This window comes from Myxocyprinus asiaticus, chromosome 9 (assembly GCF_019703515.2).
Source record: "Myxocyprinus asiaticus isolate MX2 ecotype Aquarium Trade chromosome 9, UBuf_Myxa_2, whole genome shotgun sequence".
In the NCBI taxonomy this organism is placed as follows: Eukaryota; Metazoa; Chordata; class Actinopteri; order Cypriniformes; family Catostomidae; genus Myxocyprinus; species Myxocyprinus asiaticus.
Window position 1 is genome coordinate 43,345,173 of NC_059352.1, and position 16,854 is coordinate 43,362,026.

The window sequence follows — 16,854 nt, forward strand, 5'->3', positions numbered from 1 at the left end:
ATAATTGTTTGAATAAATAAAACAGGCTTCTAATACTGAGAAAAAGAACTAAAAAAAAAACAAAACTAAAAAAATGGAATATTTATGTTGTGACTCTTTTAACAACAAAAACAAAAACAACAAAGATAATAATAAAAACAATAAAAATACTACTAATATTAGCAGCAGTCCAAACACTTTGTCATAACATCGAGGGTGGTGGCCCTTGGCTTGTTATTGTTGACAGAATTTGGCCCTTGGTGAGAACTAATTGGGGAACCCTGAAATACAGTCAAATTCTCTTTGAATACAAACAGAACTTTATTAACTAATCTACAACATAAAACTAAACACACATTAGACAAACATAAAACACAGGTTGGTGAGTGAGCTTTGACTTAAGATGAAACTGAAATAATCTGTAACGGAAAAATGAACTTTATGTAGTCTACAGACCATGCCATGAGAACCGTAATTACTTAATTTAGTATGCCTTGATTTGCAATCAGGTACAAAATTATTTGTAAAACACCAGCACTTTCAGCGAAGTTTGGAGGTTTGTACTTGTGTAAGTTGCATTGCGTTGCTTTGGTTCCTTGGCTGGGTCCATAGAAAGTCTTTGTCTGTTGTGTCGATGGATGGGTGATGGAATGACCAGGCCGAGCCCCGCAAGCGGGGGCTCCTGCAAGGGAGACTCGGGACTTCCCGTCATATGTGTGCAAGAAGAAGAATGAAGAACAGAGCAAAGTTTGTTCGTTGCAGGGTTTTTTATTGTTGAGATGAGGTTGGCCGCACCCCCAAGGTGTCTTGAGCCAATCAGAAGTGTATTTCGCTGTCACATGGTCATTTCTGTCCTACCCTCAAGATAATTAATTTATGACCTATTGTTCTAAGGTTTGTGAGTTTCCTGCTCAAAAGTGAACATTTTAATCATGAGTTTCATAAGAGAACTATAACTGCAAATAACTAAAAAATACTTCAAACCATCACTCTGGAATTTAAAAAACAATAAATTACATACCAAACACTTGTACTTTCTTATTAAATGACAGTTATAATTCAGTCTAATACATTATAAAACTTCCTAATATTTAGTTTGTTAATTTTAAACATGGATAATACATTACACGTTATGAGAAACATTATTGTCTGGGTTATCATCTGCATTAGATGCATTTGTCCATTTTTGGTCAAATCCTACATACGGCTGTGTATTTGGATAGTAGTGAAATAAAAGTACAAATGTTCATGAATTAAGCTTCATGTAAGCTGGTAAGCCAGAATGATTAGTATAATAATTTTAAGTGTAGACAGTTGGTTATATTGAAGAACAATAAAGGTTTCCATGGTGGTCATAGAACAGTCCCTCAACTTATCAGTCATGTGATGAGTTGTGGGTTTATCTGATTAAGAACAAAGAGGAAGATTTTGTTGTGCTTTCCCCCGCAGTTAAGGTTTGCCAGATGCGACAATCTCAGACTTGCTGGCACCAGTCCGAATTAATTTATAGCTCAAGAGAAAGTCAGTGCAGATTCTGTATTTAAGTCATTCTGTGTAGGATTGTTCAATTTCTCTTCTGCTTCGAAGTCCTACAGCTGTAACAGATGGTCCCGTCCCAAACTCACACCATTGGTTGCTGTTGCTGTGTTGGGCTTGACAGTTCGCTCAAATAAACAAAAGAATATTTTGATAGTGCCACAGAGTTACACTTTAGGTGAAATCAACCTACAAGGTTAACTTATAGTTGACCCTGCATATTAAGCTGGAACACGAGAGAGAATTTTAACATCTAAAAAATTACACATATCAGCATAACTTTGTGGCAGAACACACACACAAAAACATCATGCGACTCACTGTTAGCTGTAAAGATTACAGACCTGAAATTCTAGAAACAACGATTGTCTGATTACAACATGATTGATTTTATCTCACCTCTCTTTCAGTGGTGACACAAACAGCATTACAATGCAGAGCGTTGAGCCGCTAACCGATTCTGATGAGGACCAAATCCCAGAAGACCTAGGGAAACTGACTAAGGTTGATAAAGCACGGATAGGCAGAGTAAGATAATTCATTTTAAAACCTAACTCTTGAAACATTACAAATTCCCATTTTTATTAACCACAGATGTATGACTTTTTGACTTTGTCTCCATTTTCACTGTCTATATAGGTCAAACTTGAGATGTACATTGAATACTTCCGCACCATTGGTTTGCCTTTGATTGTTTCCATTGTATTCCTTTATGCCTTCCAACAAGCTGCGTCTCTGGCTTATAATTACTGGTTAAGCTTGTGGGCTGATCAGCCTATCATCAATGGCACTCAGTTAAACACGGATTTGAAACTGGGAGTTTATGGAGCTCTTGGTTTTGCTCAAGGTCAGTAGAATCTAAAGCTATGCCTCAAATGATGCATTATACACTGTGCACTTACACTATGCATTCAGCAATCTATTGATTGAATTTTTAAAGTGTAGTTTTGCTACACGGAAGCACTCAGCATTTTTCTGCTGACGGAAGTGACGTTTCAAATGCACGCAATATGTTGCCGCTATCCTCAATCCAACACAGATATCTCAAATAACACTCACAACAGGGGGTGATAGTAAAGCATTCATTTTACATTAGCAAGGTGCTGTCTTCCCAGAAGTTTCAGTTGTTGCCATATTCACCATTAATTACAATTGTTTTGTCAGGCCAGCATTGTGGCCAGATAACCCTGCCCCTTCCATTATGTAGGGCAAGCCGTGACTGTCCAAAATATTTGGTTCAAGGAATCATTTGGGTACTAGTTGTACTCTTCATCTCGTAGCATTTTTCACTGTGAACACACTACTCACACTTCTTACAATACAAAATGGCATAGAGTAGTGCAAAAGTATGCAATTTGAGACACAGCCCTTGTGTTTTCCTCCAACAGTTACAGTTTTGATTCATGTTTACATATTTGTTCACAAAGTTGCTGTTATTCCTAAATGTAACTTTTCTTCATGACACTTTTTTTTTTTTTTTTGCATTTTAGGAATCGCCATATTTGGTACTACTGTGGCCATCTCCTTGGGGTGCATCATTGCCTCCCGTCACCTTCACCTGGAGCTTCTAAATAATGTACTTCACTCCCCCATGTCTTTCTTTGAGTCCACCCCTAGCGGCAACCTCCTCAATCGTTTTGCTAAAGAGATAGATGCCATAGACAATATGATCCCAGATGGGCTAAAAATGATGCTGAGTTACTTCTTTAAACTAATGGAAGTCTGTATCATCGTGCTGATGGCCACACCATTTGCTGCTGTTATCATCCTCCCTATGGCATTCCTCTATGCTTTTATACAGGTACGACTGAATCTGCATTTATGGGGTTAAGGAAATTAGGTTAATTTGCTAACCGCAAATGCTGGCATTCTAGAAGATTCTACCCACCTGCTGACACCAACAACACCTGAATCCACCAGGAGTGTTGGAAATCATCAAAAGTCCTGACTGGGTTTTGACTGTAATCTCTCTCTCGCTTTTTTCACCCTTGAAGAGTTTCTATGTGGCCACATCCTGCCAGCTGCGGAGGTTGGAGTCAGTGAGTCGCTCTCCCATCTACACACACTTAAACGAGACTGTGCAGGGTGCCAGTGTCATCCGGGCATTCAATGAACAGTCACGCTTCATCATGGGCGCCAATCACAAGGTGGATCAGAACCAAACTGCTTACTTCCCCCGTTTTGTAGCGACAAGGTGAGGCACAATCTTTAGAGGTACTAGCATTCCCCAGCTCAGTTCAACAATTACAAAAATAATGTTAATCTAGCTCAGACTAAATGTTTGGTCCCATTCACGGGCGAAATAGTCATCTCAATTGGAATCCGTGTGATCAGGAGTTTTGCATGATGGACTTCCGGTGGCGAAGAAATTTCCCTACAGGAATTTCACATAGGGTTCAAGTTAGGTGAACTTCATCAGCATTGACCAATAGCAAGCATTTTGGTTTGGCAGTGACCTCTGAGTGGGATGGTTCTTCTTACATAGCACATGCAGGTTTCACACTCGCTTCTCATTCACCCAAGCCTTCTTGGGGTGATATGACCAAGTCTTTAGAAGGCGTTCAAACAGGATGCATTCTTGCATTTAAAAATAGGTAGATGGAGTACAATGGAATGGCCAAAGAGGTCCATCTGATGCATGTGTACATAGACCGCATCCTGATTGAATGCCCCCTTACAAAGAACTTTACTATGTACTGTTGTGAGCATACAGTGAAGTACATTTTGATGTATTGGTATTGTGCTGACATTTAACCTCATTCTGTTATGTCTTTCGGTGCAGGTGGCTGGGTGTAAATCTAGAGTTTCTGGGTAATGGCATTGTTCTTGCTGCTTCGATTCTTTCTGTGATGGCAAAAGGAACCCTGAGTCCTGGGATGGTTGGTCTGGCCGTGTCACATTCACTTCAGGTGGGAACCATTACAAATATTTCAGTGCAGAATCCAACATTACAAACACAAATATTATGAAAGCTACTATTAAAGAGATTGCATGTGGCAGCTTCTCTCTTGCAATGTTCACCCTCAAACCTCAACTTCAAAATAGACTTTCACTCTTGCACAAGAGCTGCTGTAGAGTATTTTTTCATTTGTGGTCAGCCTTTTTCAAATTATAATGCAGACATGAAAATACAGCCAATAATCGTAGTTCAGCTGTTACACAAGGACCAAGAAAAACATATCGTCCAATGTGATCCTTTTATTTTAAACTCCTGAAATGCATTTACTGTCTCTCAGGTGACAGGATTCCTGAGCTGGATTGTAAGGTCATGGACAGATGTAGAGAACAACATTGTGTCAGTTGAGAGAGTGAAAGAGTACGCCGACACTCCGAAAGAGGTTAGTGTGGCTGTGCACATGTATACATTGCAGAAGAATAAAACCAGAGAGACTAATTTGTTAGGTCACCATTTGTTAAGTACCATATTTTTCATTGTCGGTCCACAGTTTTTTCACTTTGAATGACATTATTTACAGGCAGCTTGGACCATAGAAGGAAGTTCTTTGCCACCATCTTGGCCTCAAACAGGGACCATAGAGTTTCGTGATTATGGTCTTCAATACCGCAAAGGCCTGGAGTTGGCCTTGAAAGGCATCTCTGTTCGAATCCAAGAGCGAGAGAAGGTACAAGCAGAGAGTTTGTTAAAATAAACTAATACTAATAAAATAAACTACTCTACATTTATTTTCTCCTCTTTTAAAACAATCTGTACCATGTGGCATTTAAAGGGATAATTCACACAAAAATGTAACTTCTGTCATCATTTACTCACTGTCATGTCATTATTAACCCCTATGACTTTCTTCTTTGGAACACAAGAAGATGTTTTATAGATATAAAACCTGCAGCCTTATTGCATATATATGGAAAAAAGCACCATAAATGACTTGTGCACTATATTCTAATTCTTTTGAAGACACATGGTACCTTTATGTGAAGAATGAAGCTCAAACTGAAGTTGTTATTCATTTAAAATCTTCTCCACCATAGCTCTGAGAGCTGCAGAAGAGGGGACGTTTTTTATAATTCAATTAAAATTCAGTATGCTCATCACACAAATGTATGGAAAAGAGCAGCTTGGACACTCTACATAATATCTTATTTTATTCATGGAATAAAGAAACTCATGCATTGGAACAGCATGAGGGTGAGTAAATTATGACACTTGTAATTTTGTAATTGGGTGAAATATTCCTTTCAACTGAAAAGAGGACAGAGATGAAGAAATATTTAACTATGAAATGATGTAAATAGGATGTAAAGGTGAAAAGCACATTACGGTAATTATACTTATCAAACATTTTGTGGGATTGTGGTGATGGAAAGTGTAACTGATCATACCTTCAGTAATTTATTTGTCTGGAGGTTAAGCAATGTTAAAAAACAAAACAAAAAAACACTCACTCCTTGGTTCCTTTTATACTTACAGATTGGTATTGTGGGAAGAACTGGTGCTGGAAAGTCGTCTTTGGCTCTTGGAATTTTCCGGATCTTGGAAGCAGCAAAAGGAGAGATCTACATTGATGGAATCAATATCGCAGAAATCGGGCTTCACGATCTAAGATCCCGGATCACCATCATTCCACAGGTAGGTAGAACTGAGTCCTACCATTACTCTTGGTCACTTCTTCCCCCTCAAAATATTTCATTTTTCTCCTTTTAGTGACTCACCATCAAACTCTGCTCTTAAGTCCACTCAGCGGAACACAAATGACTCAATAGTTGCTTCTTATTTTCTTATTGTGGCAGTATTTCAATTAATTATGGATCTATCCATTCCTCACTAACGTATTTAGCAATTTTAATATTCTCACAGGATCCAGTGCTGTTCTCTGGATCTCTCCGAATGAACCTTGATCCATTTGATGACTACTCTGATGAGGAGGTGTGGAATGCCCTGGAACTGGCTCACCTCAAAAACTTTGTGTCTAAACTTCCAGATAAACTCAATCATGAGTGCTCAGAGGGAGGAGAAAACCTCAGGTATGAGCATCCAAGCTTTCGAGTTGCAACCATCGCATTTTAATCATCAAATACCTGAGTCACTAGATTAATCAAGCAGAATGGTCAAAGGACCAACTTGTCAATTACAAAAAATATGTAATTTTGGTTTTAGATATTTAGATATATGTATCTCTAGAATGGTGACTTAGTGTGGTGTTCTCCTTTAATCCTACAGTCTCGGTCAGAGACAGTTGGTATGCCTAGCAAGAGCTCTTCTCCGAAAGACAAAACTTTTGGTGCTGGATGAGGCAACAGCTGCGTTGGACCTGGAGACAGACACCCTGATCCAGTCTACCATCCGCAGCCAGTTCGAGGATTGTGCTGTTCTTACCATAGCACACCGCCTCAATACCATTATGGACTACACGAAGTATGTCATGATTAAAAACCATAAAACAGTGGTTCCCAAACCAGATAGCACATGTAAATCTCGGAGATATCGGTTTTAGATTTTTTTTTTTTAATCTGGAATGCATCACAATTTAATTAACATCTGGTAAACATCTTAAAAAGATCAGATTTACAAAAATGTTCAATCATAAACATCTCAAAGACATGCTGAATGTCTTATAGACATCAGAGAGGAAACATCTTATAGACGTATTGCAGATGAGCAAACAACCTAAAAATAATAAATTTTCGTCTTCCAGATGTAATCACACACATGAAATAGGCGTCTGGGTGATGTACGTGTGCTATAACGGAAAGTTTTTTTTAGACTATTGTCAGTGACCCCATCACCCTGTCTCACCTAAATATGCAGGCATACTTACATTTTTGTTACTGTAGTAACTAAAATCAATTTGCACATACAAATACTTTTAATACTGTAAATAAGAACACTTGTAAAACAAATAGTGATTGAAGTTGCTTACCTTCTCTTATTAGATAACCTTCGTCTCATGTGGCACACAATTTGGTAAAACCGAGTCCCGCCTTTAGTTTAACCTGCGTCCAAATTCCTGTACTTTTAGAGTATGTACCGTTTAATAAAGAACTTGCTTCTTAACCATTAATACAGTACATTCTTTAGGTATGCATGTATGTAGCATACATTTCTAGACATATTTCATATGGGAACGTGGACAGTGTCCTGTGACCTGAATGTATGACATAATCACAACAACATTGGCAAAAATAATTTACTTGTGTTGTTAAACAAGTTAAATTGATGCACGACTATCAACTATATTTGTACCCATGCCACTTAGGTTACACTTGAAAAGTCCGTCCTTTTTTCATTCAGCGTTTTAAATCTGACTGTTAGTCAACTTCTTAGGCTTTAAAGGATAGTAAATGTATAAATAGGCACAGCTATTTGATGATATAAGTGTTTTAATCGCAAGATTAATGGATCGAAAAATTGAAGCTTCACACCGAATGCGTTTTTGCGTCCGTTCGCGCTGTTTTTCCACCATTTTCCTATGTAAACACGCACTATCCACCTTTTTCCTGGGGGTCTTACTGGGGAAACGAATGTGGGTGGGACTTCCACCAGAATTTGTTCTACAGCATTCCCTAGCTCTGGCTGCAGTAATTTTAAGACCCTGTTTACAGCTGGTAATAAGACGCATTTCGGATGATCCGATCGCAAAGGTCACGGTAAATATAGTTGTAAACAGGGTGCAAAATGTTTTGTGATTGGATCACAAAAAACACATAGAAAGGTAGTCAAAAACACATCGCATTTGAGGTTTAAATCGGCATCCGGATGCGTCCCGGACAGCAGCGAAGCACCACCACTCACCAGTCAATCACCCTCCAAACAAAAGTTTAAACTAACGTGTGGATTTAAAAGGAAATAACTGTCCGATTGGAAAACTTGAAAAAGCGATTACATACCCAATTATGAGAACTTCACGGCTCTTCCTCAGTGTGTCTGTCTGATTTGGACATGCAGGGCGACAAGATGACAAGCACACACATCTGAAGCTGAGCTAACACAGGTTATCCACTAAAACAACCAATAATTTTGCTCGAAATTTTGCGTTTGTGCTTAGATTAAATCTCAACTGCATCTGGGAGAAACAGTAAGCCGGTTTTGTTCGTGCTTTCTTTGTCTTTGTAACTTGTTTGCAATTTATTATCGTTCAGTAACACACTGATATAGAGATTGATGTACACTGGCAGCCAAAAGTTTGGAATAATGTACAGATTTTGGTACTTTTATTAACCAAAGTGGCATTCAACTGATCACAATGTATAGTCAGGACATTAATAGCATGAAAAATTACTATTACAATTTGAAAAAAATAAATTCTGAACTTCTTAAACTACTTCAAAGAGTTCTCATCAAAAAATTCTCCACGTGCAGCAATGACAGCTTTGCAGATCCTTGGCATTCTAGCTGTCAGTTTGTCCAGATACTCAGGTGACATTTCACCCCACACTTCCTGTAGCACTTGCCATAGATGTGGCTGTCTTGTCGGGCACTTCTCACGCACCTTACAGTCTAGCTGATCCCCCAAAAGCTCAATGGGGTTAAGATCCATAACACTCTTTTCCAATTATCTGTTGTCCAATGTCTGTGTTTCTTTGCCCACCCTAACCTTTTCGGCTCTTTCTTTGCAATTCTTCCCATAAAGCCTGCACCCCTGAGTCTTCTCTTTACTGTTGTACATGAAACTGGTGTTGAGCGGGTAGAATTCAATGAAGCTGTCAGCTGAGGACATGTGAGACATCTAAACTAGAGACTCTGGTGTACTTATCCTCTTGTTTAGTTGTACATCTGGCCTTCCACATCTCTTTCTGTCCTTGTTAGAGCCAGTTGTCCTTTTGTCTTTAAAGACTGTAGTGTACATCTTTGTATGAAATCTTCCGTTTTTTTTTTTTGCAATTTCAAGCATTGTATAGCCTTCATTCCTCAAAACAATGATTGACTGACGAGTTTCTAGAGAAAGCTGTTTCTTTTTTGCCATTTTTGACCTAATATTGACCTTAAGACATGATAGTCTATTGCATACTGTGGCAACTAAAAAACAAACACAAAGACAATGTTAAGCTTCATTTAATGAACCAAATAGCTTTCAACTGTGTTTGATATAATGGCAAGTAATTTTCTAGTACCAAAATAGCAATTTAGCATGATTACTCAAGGATAAGGTGTTGGAGTGATGGCTGCCGGAAATGGGGCCTGCCTAGATTTGATCAAAAATTACTTTTTTCAAATAGTGATTGTGCTGTTTTTTACATCAGTAATGTCCTGACTATACTTTGTGATCAGTTTAATGCCACTTTGTTGAATTAAAGTACCAATTTCCTTTCGAAACAGCAAAATCTGTACATTATTCCAAACTTTTGGCCACCAGTGTTTCCATACGAAATCATACACGCTCTCCTCAAAATCCCAACACCACAACAAAAGAATGAAAGGCCGTACACCGCAACAACAACTGTGTTAACTTGACAACGGAAGTAACCCCCAAATATCTTGCTAAGCATCATGGGATGTAGGAAAAAGGTGGATAAACGGATTTCTTTGAAGCTGTTGCATCATGTCTTACTATTTTTTTTTTTTTTTTTTTTAAGAGTCTCGCACAGAAGTGCAGTATCTTTTAGCCGCGGAGTCAAGTTTAAAAGAACTTGACAGTTAAAACTGCGTCTGGAGAAACATGCGTTCTTCTCTATTTGTAGTGCTGCGTCTTTTTGCGCAAGGTCGCGTTCGGTGTCAGAGTGAGCGACCAGAGCGTTTAAAGTTATTTGTCAATAAAATAGTAAGTTGTGTGACATAGAATCAGAATCAGAATGAGCTTTATTGCCAAGTATGCTTACACATACAAGGAATTTGTCTTGGTGACAGGAGCTTCCAGTGTACAACAATACAAAAACAGCAGCAAGACATAGATAATAAAAAATAATTATACACATACGTACAGACACACACATACATGGGTAGTGCAAATCTAATACAATCTGAAATGTACAGTAGTAGTAATGTTAAAAAGATACATTTATAACGAGATACATTTCCCGTCATTAAACAAAGTTGCACCACAGTTTGAGAACCGCTGCTTAGAAGAACGACAGGAATGCATATTGCATGTTACCAAAGTCTTTCTAGCAAGTCAGTCCACTGGCGGCCATCTTTGGAACGGTCTCGGGCAGCTACTTTTCAATGTAAAATATCTACAAGAGCAGCTCTTATCTACTTGAATGGGGAAAGACCGAAATTTCAAAACGGTTGGTCAGGATTACGATTAAAGAACATATTTAAAATAAGCAGTAAATCTGACAACACTGAAATCATAAACTGTGTTTATTTGCCTCAGATTTAAAAAAAAAAAAAACAAAATTTTCCTGCCTTGTCTAGCTAATGCGCATGCGCGTTCTAAGTTAATTGACAGGCTATGTCTGAAAGGTGGGACTTCTTTTCTACTTCCGTTGACCGCTGGGCGTTCCAATTTCTCCCATTTGTTTTAATAGAAGTGGCTTTTATCTGATAAATAGTCTCTGATATTACTCACACAGGTTTGGATAAACGATGTGAACTTGCAATCTTTTTCTTTTTTACTCAGGGTTATTGTTATGGATAAGGGACATATCGTGGAGATGGATTCTCCCACTAACTTGATTGCGAAGAGAGGCCAGTTTTACTACATGTGCAGAGAAGCTGGGATCTTGTGACCTTTTGTACAGACGCTGACATCAGACACCAACTGTCTTCTTGCGCCCCCTTGTGGTGAAAGCAAAGAACCTGCAGCCGCTCTGTAATCCATGCAGAACGCAGAGAGGAACCAGAATTACACAGTGGTTTCATAAGGGAAAAAGACCGGAGACTTGAATTCCAATTTTCTACAAATAAAAGTGGTTAGATTGATAAATCTTTACTAAAGCTAAGATGTAACCGTCTACTCAGGTTTACCGCCTTGTCCATGGGCATAGTAACTCAATGCAGCTCTACAGAATACAAGGAAAGATATTTCCATTCCTGCTCAGATTTAAGACTCTTCAGTCAGAAATTAAAGATGGTTGCTTGTAACTTGTAACTATTACGATTGAAATGAAAGAAAAGTGTATTTTCCACCTATGCAGAGCACCCATGGTGAAAGAACATAAAAGAATGTGAATATAGCTTACATGCAACATTTGTTGTAGGTAACTTTAGAACAAATCAATTAAGACAATGATATAAGCTCTAATAGTTCCATATTGTTCTCGTGAAGAATCATAAAAGAGGACACATATGTTTACATATACTTGACCTGAAATTCCCTGAAAAATACCAGACTTCCACAGACACCAATTAAAGCTTTTACGAGAGCTTTAAGGGAGAAAAACGAAATAAAAGTATGGTCGCACAAGCAGGTCGTAGTGTTTGGCTGAAACGAACAATGTAATCATATAAAATGGGCAATAACGGCTAGATGAATGAACATGCAATATGTACACAATAAAAATGGAATAATGTAACTACTTACATCATTAACTGCTGTATGATAAAAAAAAAAGTTGCAGTTTTAATATCTCACAAAATTGTTTACCGCATTTCTGAAGTAAAGGGGATTTTATTAAGCAGTTGCACTTCGGTTTGAGAAATCCCAATGTTATGCAATTTCTTGTTCTTTGTAACTGTTACTGTAGATTTTTAGAAATATACATTAATCTTAAAACTGGACATAAGACACTGCATCTCGTCTTATACATGACATGTACTTTCAAGTGCCTTTGTGACGCTCCAATTTTATTTATACATTTTATATTTAATCTTTGAGACTTTATCTCATGTTTTGTTTGTTTATACATGTAAATAAAGAATTTTTGACATCTTGCTAAAGGATGCATCATTGAGCTTCTATAAGCTTTTCTACAGTAAACAGGCTTTTTGGACATGACGCTTTAGCAAGGAATGAGTACCAAACTATATTTATTGTTTACAGTAGTAAAGGACAACAATTGATTTTTTTTTTTTTTTTTTTTTTTTTACAAATCAGTACAGAAAGATGCCAACATCTGGAAATCTTTGAGTCAACCCTTAAAACCCGCTCTCCATTTCAGCCATATTTATTACACTGGTAGGGCTGGCACTGTTAAAAGAGATTAGACGCGAGTGATAATGAATATATCTCTGCAACAAAGCCTGAATTGATTTCCTTTTGTGTAGCTTCAAGATCTGGTTGTAGATTTGGGATTAAAAAAAAAAAAAAAGAAAAAAAAGAAAAAAAGGGTGGTGGTTGGGAGTGGGGGTTTGGGTATTGGTCTTTTTAGGACATTCCAACCTCCTCAACCAAGATCTAAGAAGAAATGGGAACGTTAAATGGATATATTTCTACAGACATTTAAAAGTATAAACTTAGAAGCAGCTGGTTTAATCCTGCCCATATCAGACTACCATATTTAGGATTTGGTCCAGAAGGTTTCTCAGCAAATTATGTCTTGTAGCAAGTCTCTTCACTTTTAATTTACCATCACAACAGTCCATAGTCCCGCTCTTGTGGTGAGCTCATATTAGAAGCAGCCCCATTAAAAAAAGCAAACAAAAAAGGCAGATGAATACAACACTGGTTGAACATATTTCTACAACACACAGGCAAATCGAATCTGAGCTGAAACAGACCTACTTAAAGCTCTTTAGAATTAGGGGTGAAAAAAACAAAAACAAACTAAGCTTCCCCACATTTTATTGGGCGAATAAACTATGGGAGTCAATTGCTCCATTTAGGGCTTGTACTGCAAATATGCTTAACAACCCAGCTGGCTAACAGGACAATTTGAACATCTACGCCCTCTGGCAGCCATGTTGAGTTTGTTTGCACACCACAGTAGCTGTCTAACCAATGTGTATAAATAATGATTACCGGAAACACATTTTGATGCCCACTCTAGGAAAGCTAGAGACAACAAAGGAGAGACAGAGAGAGAGAGAGAGGAAATAATGTGAATGAAAACAATTAATTTAAATTGAAAACATCATGTGGGATAAAATAGATAAGTGTGGGGTCCATGTGTTTTGGGGTTTTAGCAGGAGCCGCCAGTTTGTTGCTGAAATACATCAATTGTGTCCTCGTCCTCCATCTCCAACTATCAAATACAATGAGAAAACTATTTCAATAACAATTAGGTACAGTCTACACGTTTAATTTCAATTTAATTCCAGTGCTAGATTGTCAATTTATAGATGGCAACATTTATCATCCAATCTTCAATTTACACATAAAATGCATTCTCACCTGGGATTAGTAAAGCTTTATAAAGTCTGAAATCAAAAGAAAATGATCAGGGATTTTATAGTGACTTACCTGCGCAGGTGTGTCCGTCTCATTTATTGGCTGCCCATCAAACCTAAATCTAATCTGTCTTATTGACAAACCCTAAAAAAGAAAAGAAAAAAGAACAAAAAAGAACAAAAAAAAAAAAAAAAAAAAGTACTACTTGCGTTAAGGCTGAAGAGGATGGATAATCTTCTGAATTCACAGAGATGGATCAAGATATACACCGATCAGCCACAATGTTAAAACCACCTGCCTAATATTGTGTAGGTCCCCCTCATGCCGCCAAAACAGCACCAACCCACATCTCAGAATAGCAATCTGAGATTATATTCTTCTCACCACAATTGTACAGAGCGGTTATCTGAGTTACCATAGACTTTGTCAATTCGAACCAGTCTGGCCATTCTCTGTTGACTTCTCTCACCAACAAGGCATTTCCGTCCACTGGAAGTTTTTTGTTTTTGGTACCATTCTGAGAAAATTCTAGAGACTGTTGTGTGTGAAAATCCCAGGAGATCAGCACTTAAAGAAATACTCAAACCAGCCCATCTGACACGTATCTGCATGATATTATGCACCGCTGCAACACAATTGGCTGATTAGAAAATCGCATGGATGATTGTTGGTGCCAGATGGGCTGCTTTGAGTATTTCTGTAACTGCTGATCTCCTGGGATTTTCATGCACAACATTCTCAAGAATTTACTCCGAATAGTGCCAAAAAAAAAAAAAAAAGAAAAAACACCCAGTGAGGGTCAGTTCTGTGGACGGAAATGCCTTGTTGATGAGAGAGGTCAACAGAGAATGCCAGACTGGTTTGAACAGACAAAGTCTACGGTAACTCAGATAACCACTCTATACAAGTGTGGTGAGAAGAATATAATCTCAGAATGCTATTCTGAAATGCAGGTTGTTTTAATGTTGTGGCTGAAAGGTGTGTGTGTATGTATATATATATATATCTCAAACAACTTAAGAGGTAAAAATCCAGAGTCAGGAATTATAATATTTTTTCATTAAGGGGCAATATTTGCCCCTTGGTTTTCATTTTCAGGTTTTTTACCTTTATGAGGGCATATTTTCTTTAATAATGTAAAACAAATCATGTCTCATCTGTTTATGTTAAATACATCCATTTATTACTACAGATTCTCAAGATTAAGAACTAATACATCAACATCTATTCATATTTTATGCCTAAATATGTATAACTAGGACTATAAATATTGCAAATAACAAACAGAAGAATTTGTTATGAGGGCTTTTTTTTTTTGCCCCCACATTTTGAATTTTAAGGGAATATTTGCCCCAAGCCCCTCTAAATATCTGACCCTGCTTTATACTCAAGACATATCACTTATAACAATACACTTAATCAAAATGTTTCTGCTTGTAGTGAGCTTGAAGTTTTTGTATATTATTTTGTGATATGACTGAATGTAATGGGTCTGATCTAGATGGACGCCTACACAGCAGTCCTAAGTAGTGTTCTTACCACATACATGGGAGACTAATAATCTAGTACAGACACCTGAAAGAGCCTTACCTGTCTCTCACAGTACGCTTTCATTAATTTACTGAGCGGCGTATGCCTTTTAATTTTGAACTGGACCACTGAGCCATCCTGGCCAGCCACTTTCAGATTAATGTGGTCGTTCTCAGTTTTTACTCCCTCCTGAAATCATAAATTCATTGTATGTATGAGAATGCTGGAAAGATCAAAATGTTTAACAATTTATTTCATGCATATTAAATTTTACTTTCATTTTAGATAAAGCAACTTCCTGTAGAATGGGGTGGGAGGCATTTTGTGTGTGTGTGGAAATTCTGAATAGCAATTACTAAGAATTACAAATACTGAAAAACAAGGCCTAGTGAATGCTAAAACTTTCTTTTAAAAAAGGAACTTTCTATTTTCAGCCCATCCTGGACACAAGGTCATCCATATGTGCAGTGAATATAACGAGATGTGTACTCCACACACACACACACACACACACAAAAGGAAGGTTCGCCTGTCCACTTGTACTGAAAATTAGCCGCCTTATCAAACATTGTTGCAGCTTGTGCGCCATTTTTAAGCATCTGGCGCTGGGAGATGCAACTCGGAGCTCAATATCCAGAACTCAAATGAATGAAATGAAATTTTTGGGTGACCGCGTTCATGTAAGAAAAAAAACATTTAATCTGTCGTATTTATCTCCCAAATGGAGGATGATCATTGTGTACTACGGAGCTCTTTCATATTCCGTTCCGCTGTTTTTGCGGCACTTCCTTACGCCGTTGGCGTAACGTGGCCGGTCAGCGCCACTCCGCTCTCACAAAGAAAAAGCCGCAAACGCTGAATTACACCGGGAGAGAAAAAATGCGCGGTACTTACAACACAATGGCGCACTTTAAATGAACATCTACTCGATGCGCCTAATAAAACATTCGCTGATGAAAGCATAAACCTCAGAAATGAAAACGGATGGCGTTTAAAGGAAAAGGAGACAATGATTGCGTTCCGACCGCCTTTTCTCCCGCATAAATGCGCAATCTATCAAAACAAGGTTGCACAAAAATGAAACTGGAACTCAGCTGCACGCAGCTCGTTTTACGCCACGCTTTAAAGGTACAGTAAAATTACAAATCGGATGCTTACCTTGGGTTTGTCTTCGGACATTTTTGCAGGTGTCTATTGGTCTGTATTATGGCGATATAGTTAACACAACATGCGCTCTTCACACTGTAGTAGAGCAACACAGCTGTCGACTGAGACGCGCTTTCCTTTACCTACTTATTTAATGATTGGATGTTCCGGGTCACGTGATAGTCCTCTCATTCACGAGAGCGCGCAAAACTCACTGCGATTTTTTTTCCTGCCCTGTTTACACACCGCCCAGGTAATGGCAGAGTCGTTGAACCACTCGATTTTCTTTAAAATGGTTATTGTTTTACCACTATGGGATTAGGCCATACATTTTCTCATTTGAACACAGTGGTGGTCAGTATATTATGTTTACACGTGTTATGCTTTCATCATGGATCGAACATTGTCAGGCTTCCCACCCCAATTATTACTGCCACCTGTTAAAAATAGACATGCAATTATTCGGGTAAAAATAGTTTGAAAGTAGATGGTCGAG

General features: G+C 38.0%; 2 protein-coding genes across 2 annotated transcripts in view; one reads left to right on the forward strand and one right to left on the reverse strand.

The window, feature by feature from the left end:
* The window catches only part of abcc6a (ATP-binding cassette, sub-family C (CFTR/MRP), member 6a), a 30,372-nt gene extending 17,927 nt beyond the window's left edge, over nt 1–12,445 (forward strand). The window contains exons 21-31 of the mRNA XM_051707405.1: nt 1,926–2,043; nt 2,155–2,362; nt 3,006–3,316; nt 3,510–3,709; nt 4,298–4,424; nt 4,752–4,853; nt 4,992–5,138; nt 5,945–6,103; nt 6,332–6,498; nt 6,695–6,889; nt 11,034–12,445. Coding sequence (XP_051563365.1) covers nt 1,926–2,043; nt 2,155–2,362; nt 3,006–3,316; nt 3,510–3,709; nt 4,298–4,424; nt 4,752–4,853; nt 4,992–5,138; nt 5,945–6,103; nt 6,332–6,498; nt 6,695–6,889; nt 11,034–11,142 — 1,843 coding nt within the window. The 3' untranslated portion in view covers nt 11,143–12,445. The remainder of the gene's footprint in view (nt 1–1,925; nt 2,044–2,154; nt 2,363–3,005; nt 3,317–3,509; nt 3,710–4,297; nt 4,425–4,751; nt 4,854–4,991; nt 5,139–5,944; nt 6,104–6,331; nt 6,499–6,694; nt 6,890–11,033) is intronic.
* Nucleotides 12,446–12,639: 194 nt separating this feature from the next.
* Nucleotides 12,640–16,509, reverse strand: sumo3a (small ubiquitin like modifier 3a). Its single transcript, XM_051707454.1, has 4 exons — nt 16,371–16,509; nt 15,273–15,401; nt 13,755–13,826; nt 12,640–13,536 (listed from the first exon to the last, which is right to left on the reverse strand). The coding sequence occupies exons 1-4, from the start codon at nt 16,389–16,391 to the stop codon at nt 13,474–13,476; spliced, it is 285 nt and encodes a 94-aa protein (XP_051563414.1). The 5' UTR covers nt 16,392–16,509; the 3' UTR covers nt 12,640–13,473.
* Between the last annotated feature and the right edge of the window lie 345 nt (nt 16,510–16,854).

What these genes read in the sequence shown, in the direction of transcription:
- sumo3a (XM_051707454.1), bottom strand. Translation starts at nt 16,391, where the DNA reads ATGTCCGAAGACAAACCCAAG. An exon ending in TGTCCGAAGACAAACCCAAG is followed by an intron (nt 15,402 to 16,370) that starts GTAAGCATCCGA and finishes TTATGATTTCAG; the next exon opens with GAGGGAGTAAAAACTGAGAA. An exon ending in AAGCGTACTGTGAGAGACAG is followed by an intron (nt 13,827 to 15,272) that starts GTAAGGCTCTTT and finishes TTTCTTTTTTAG; the next exon opens with GGTTTGTCAATAAGACAGAT.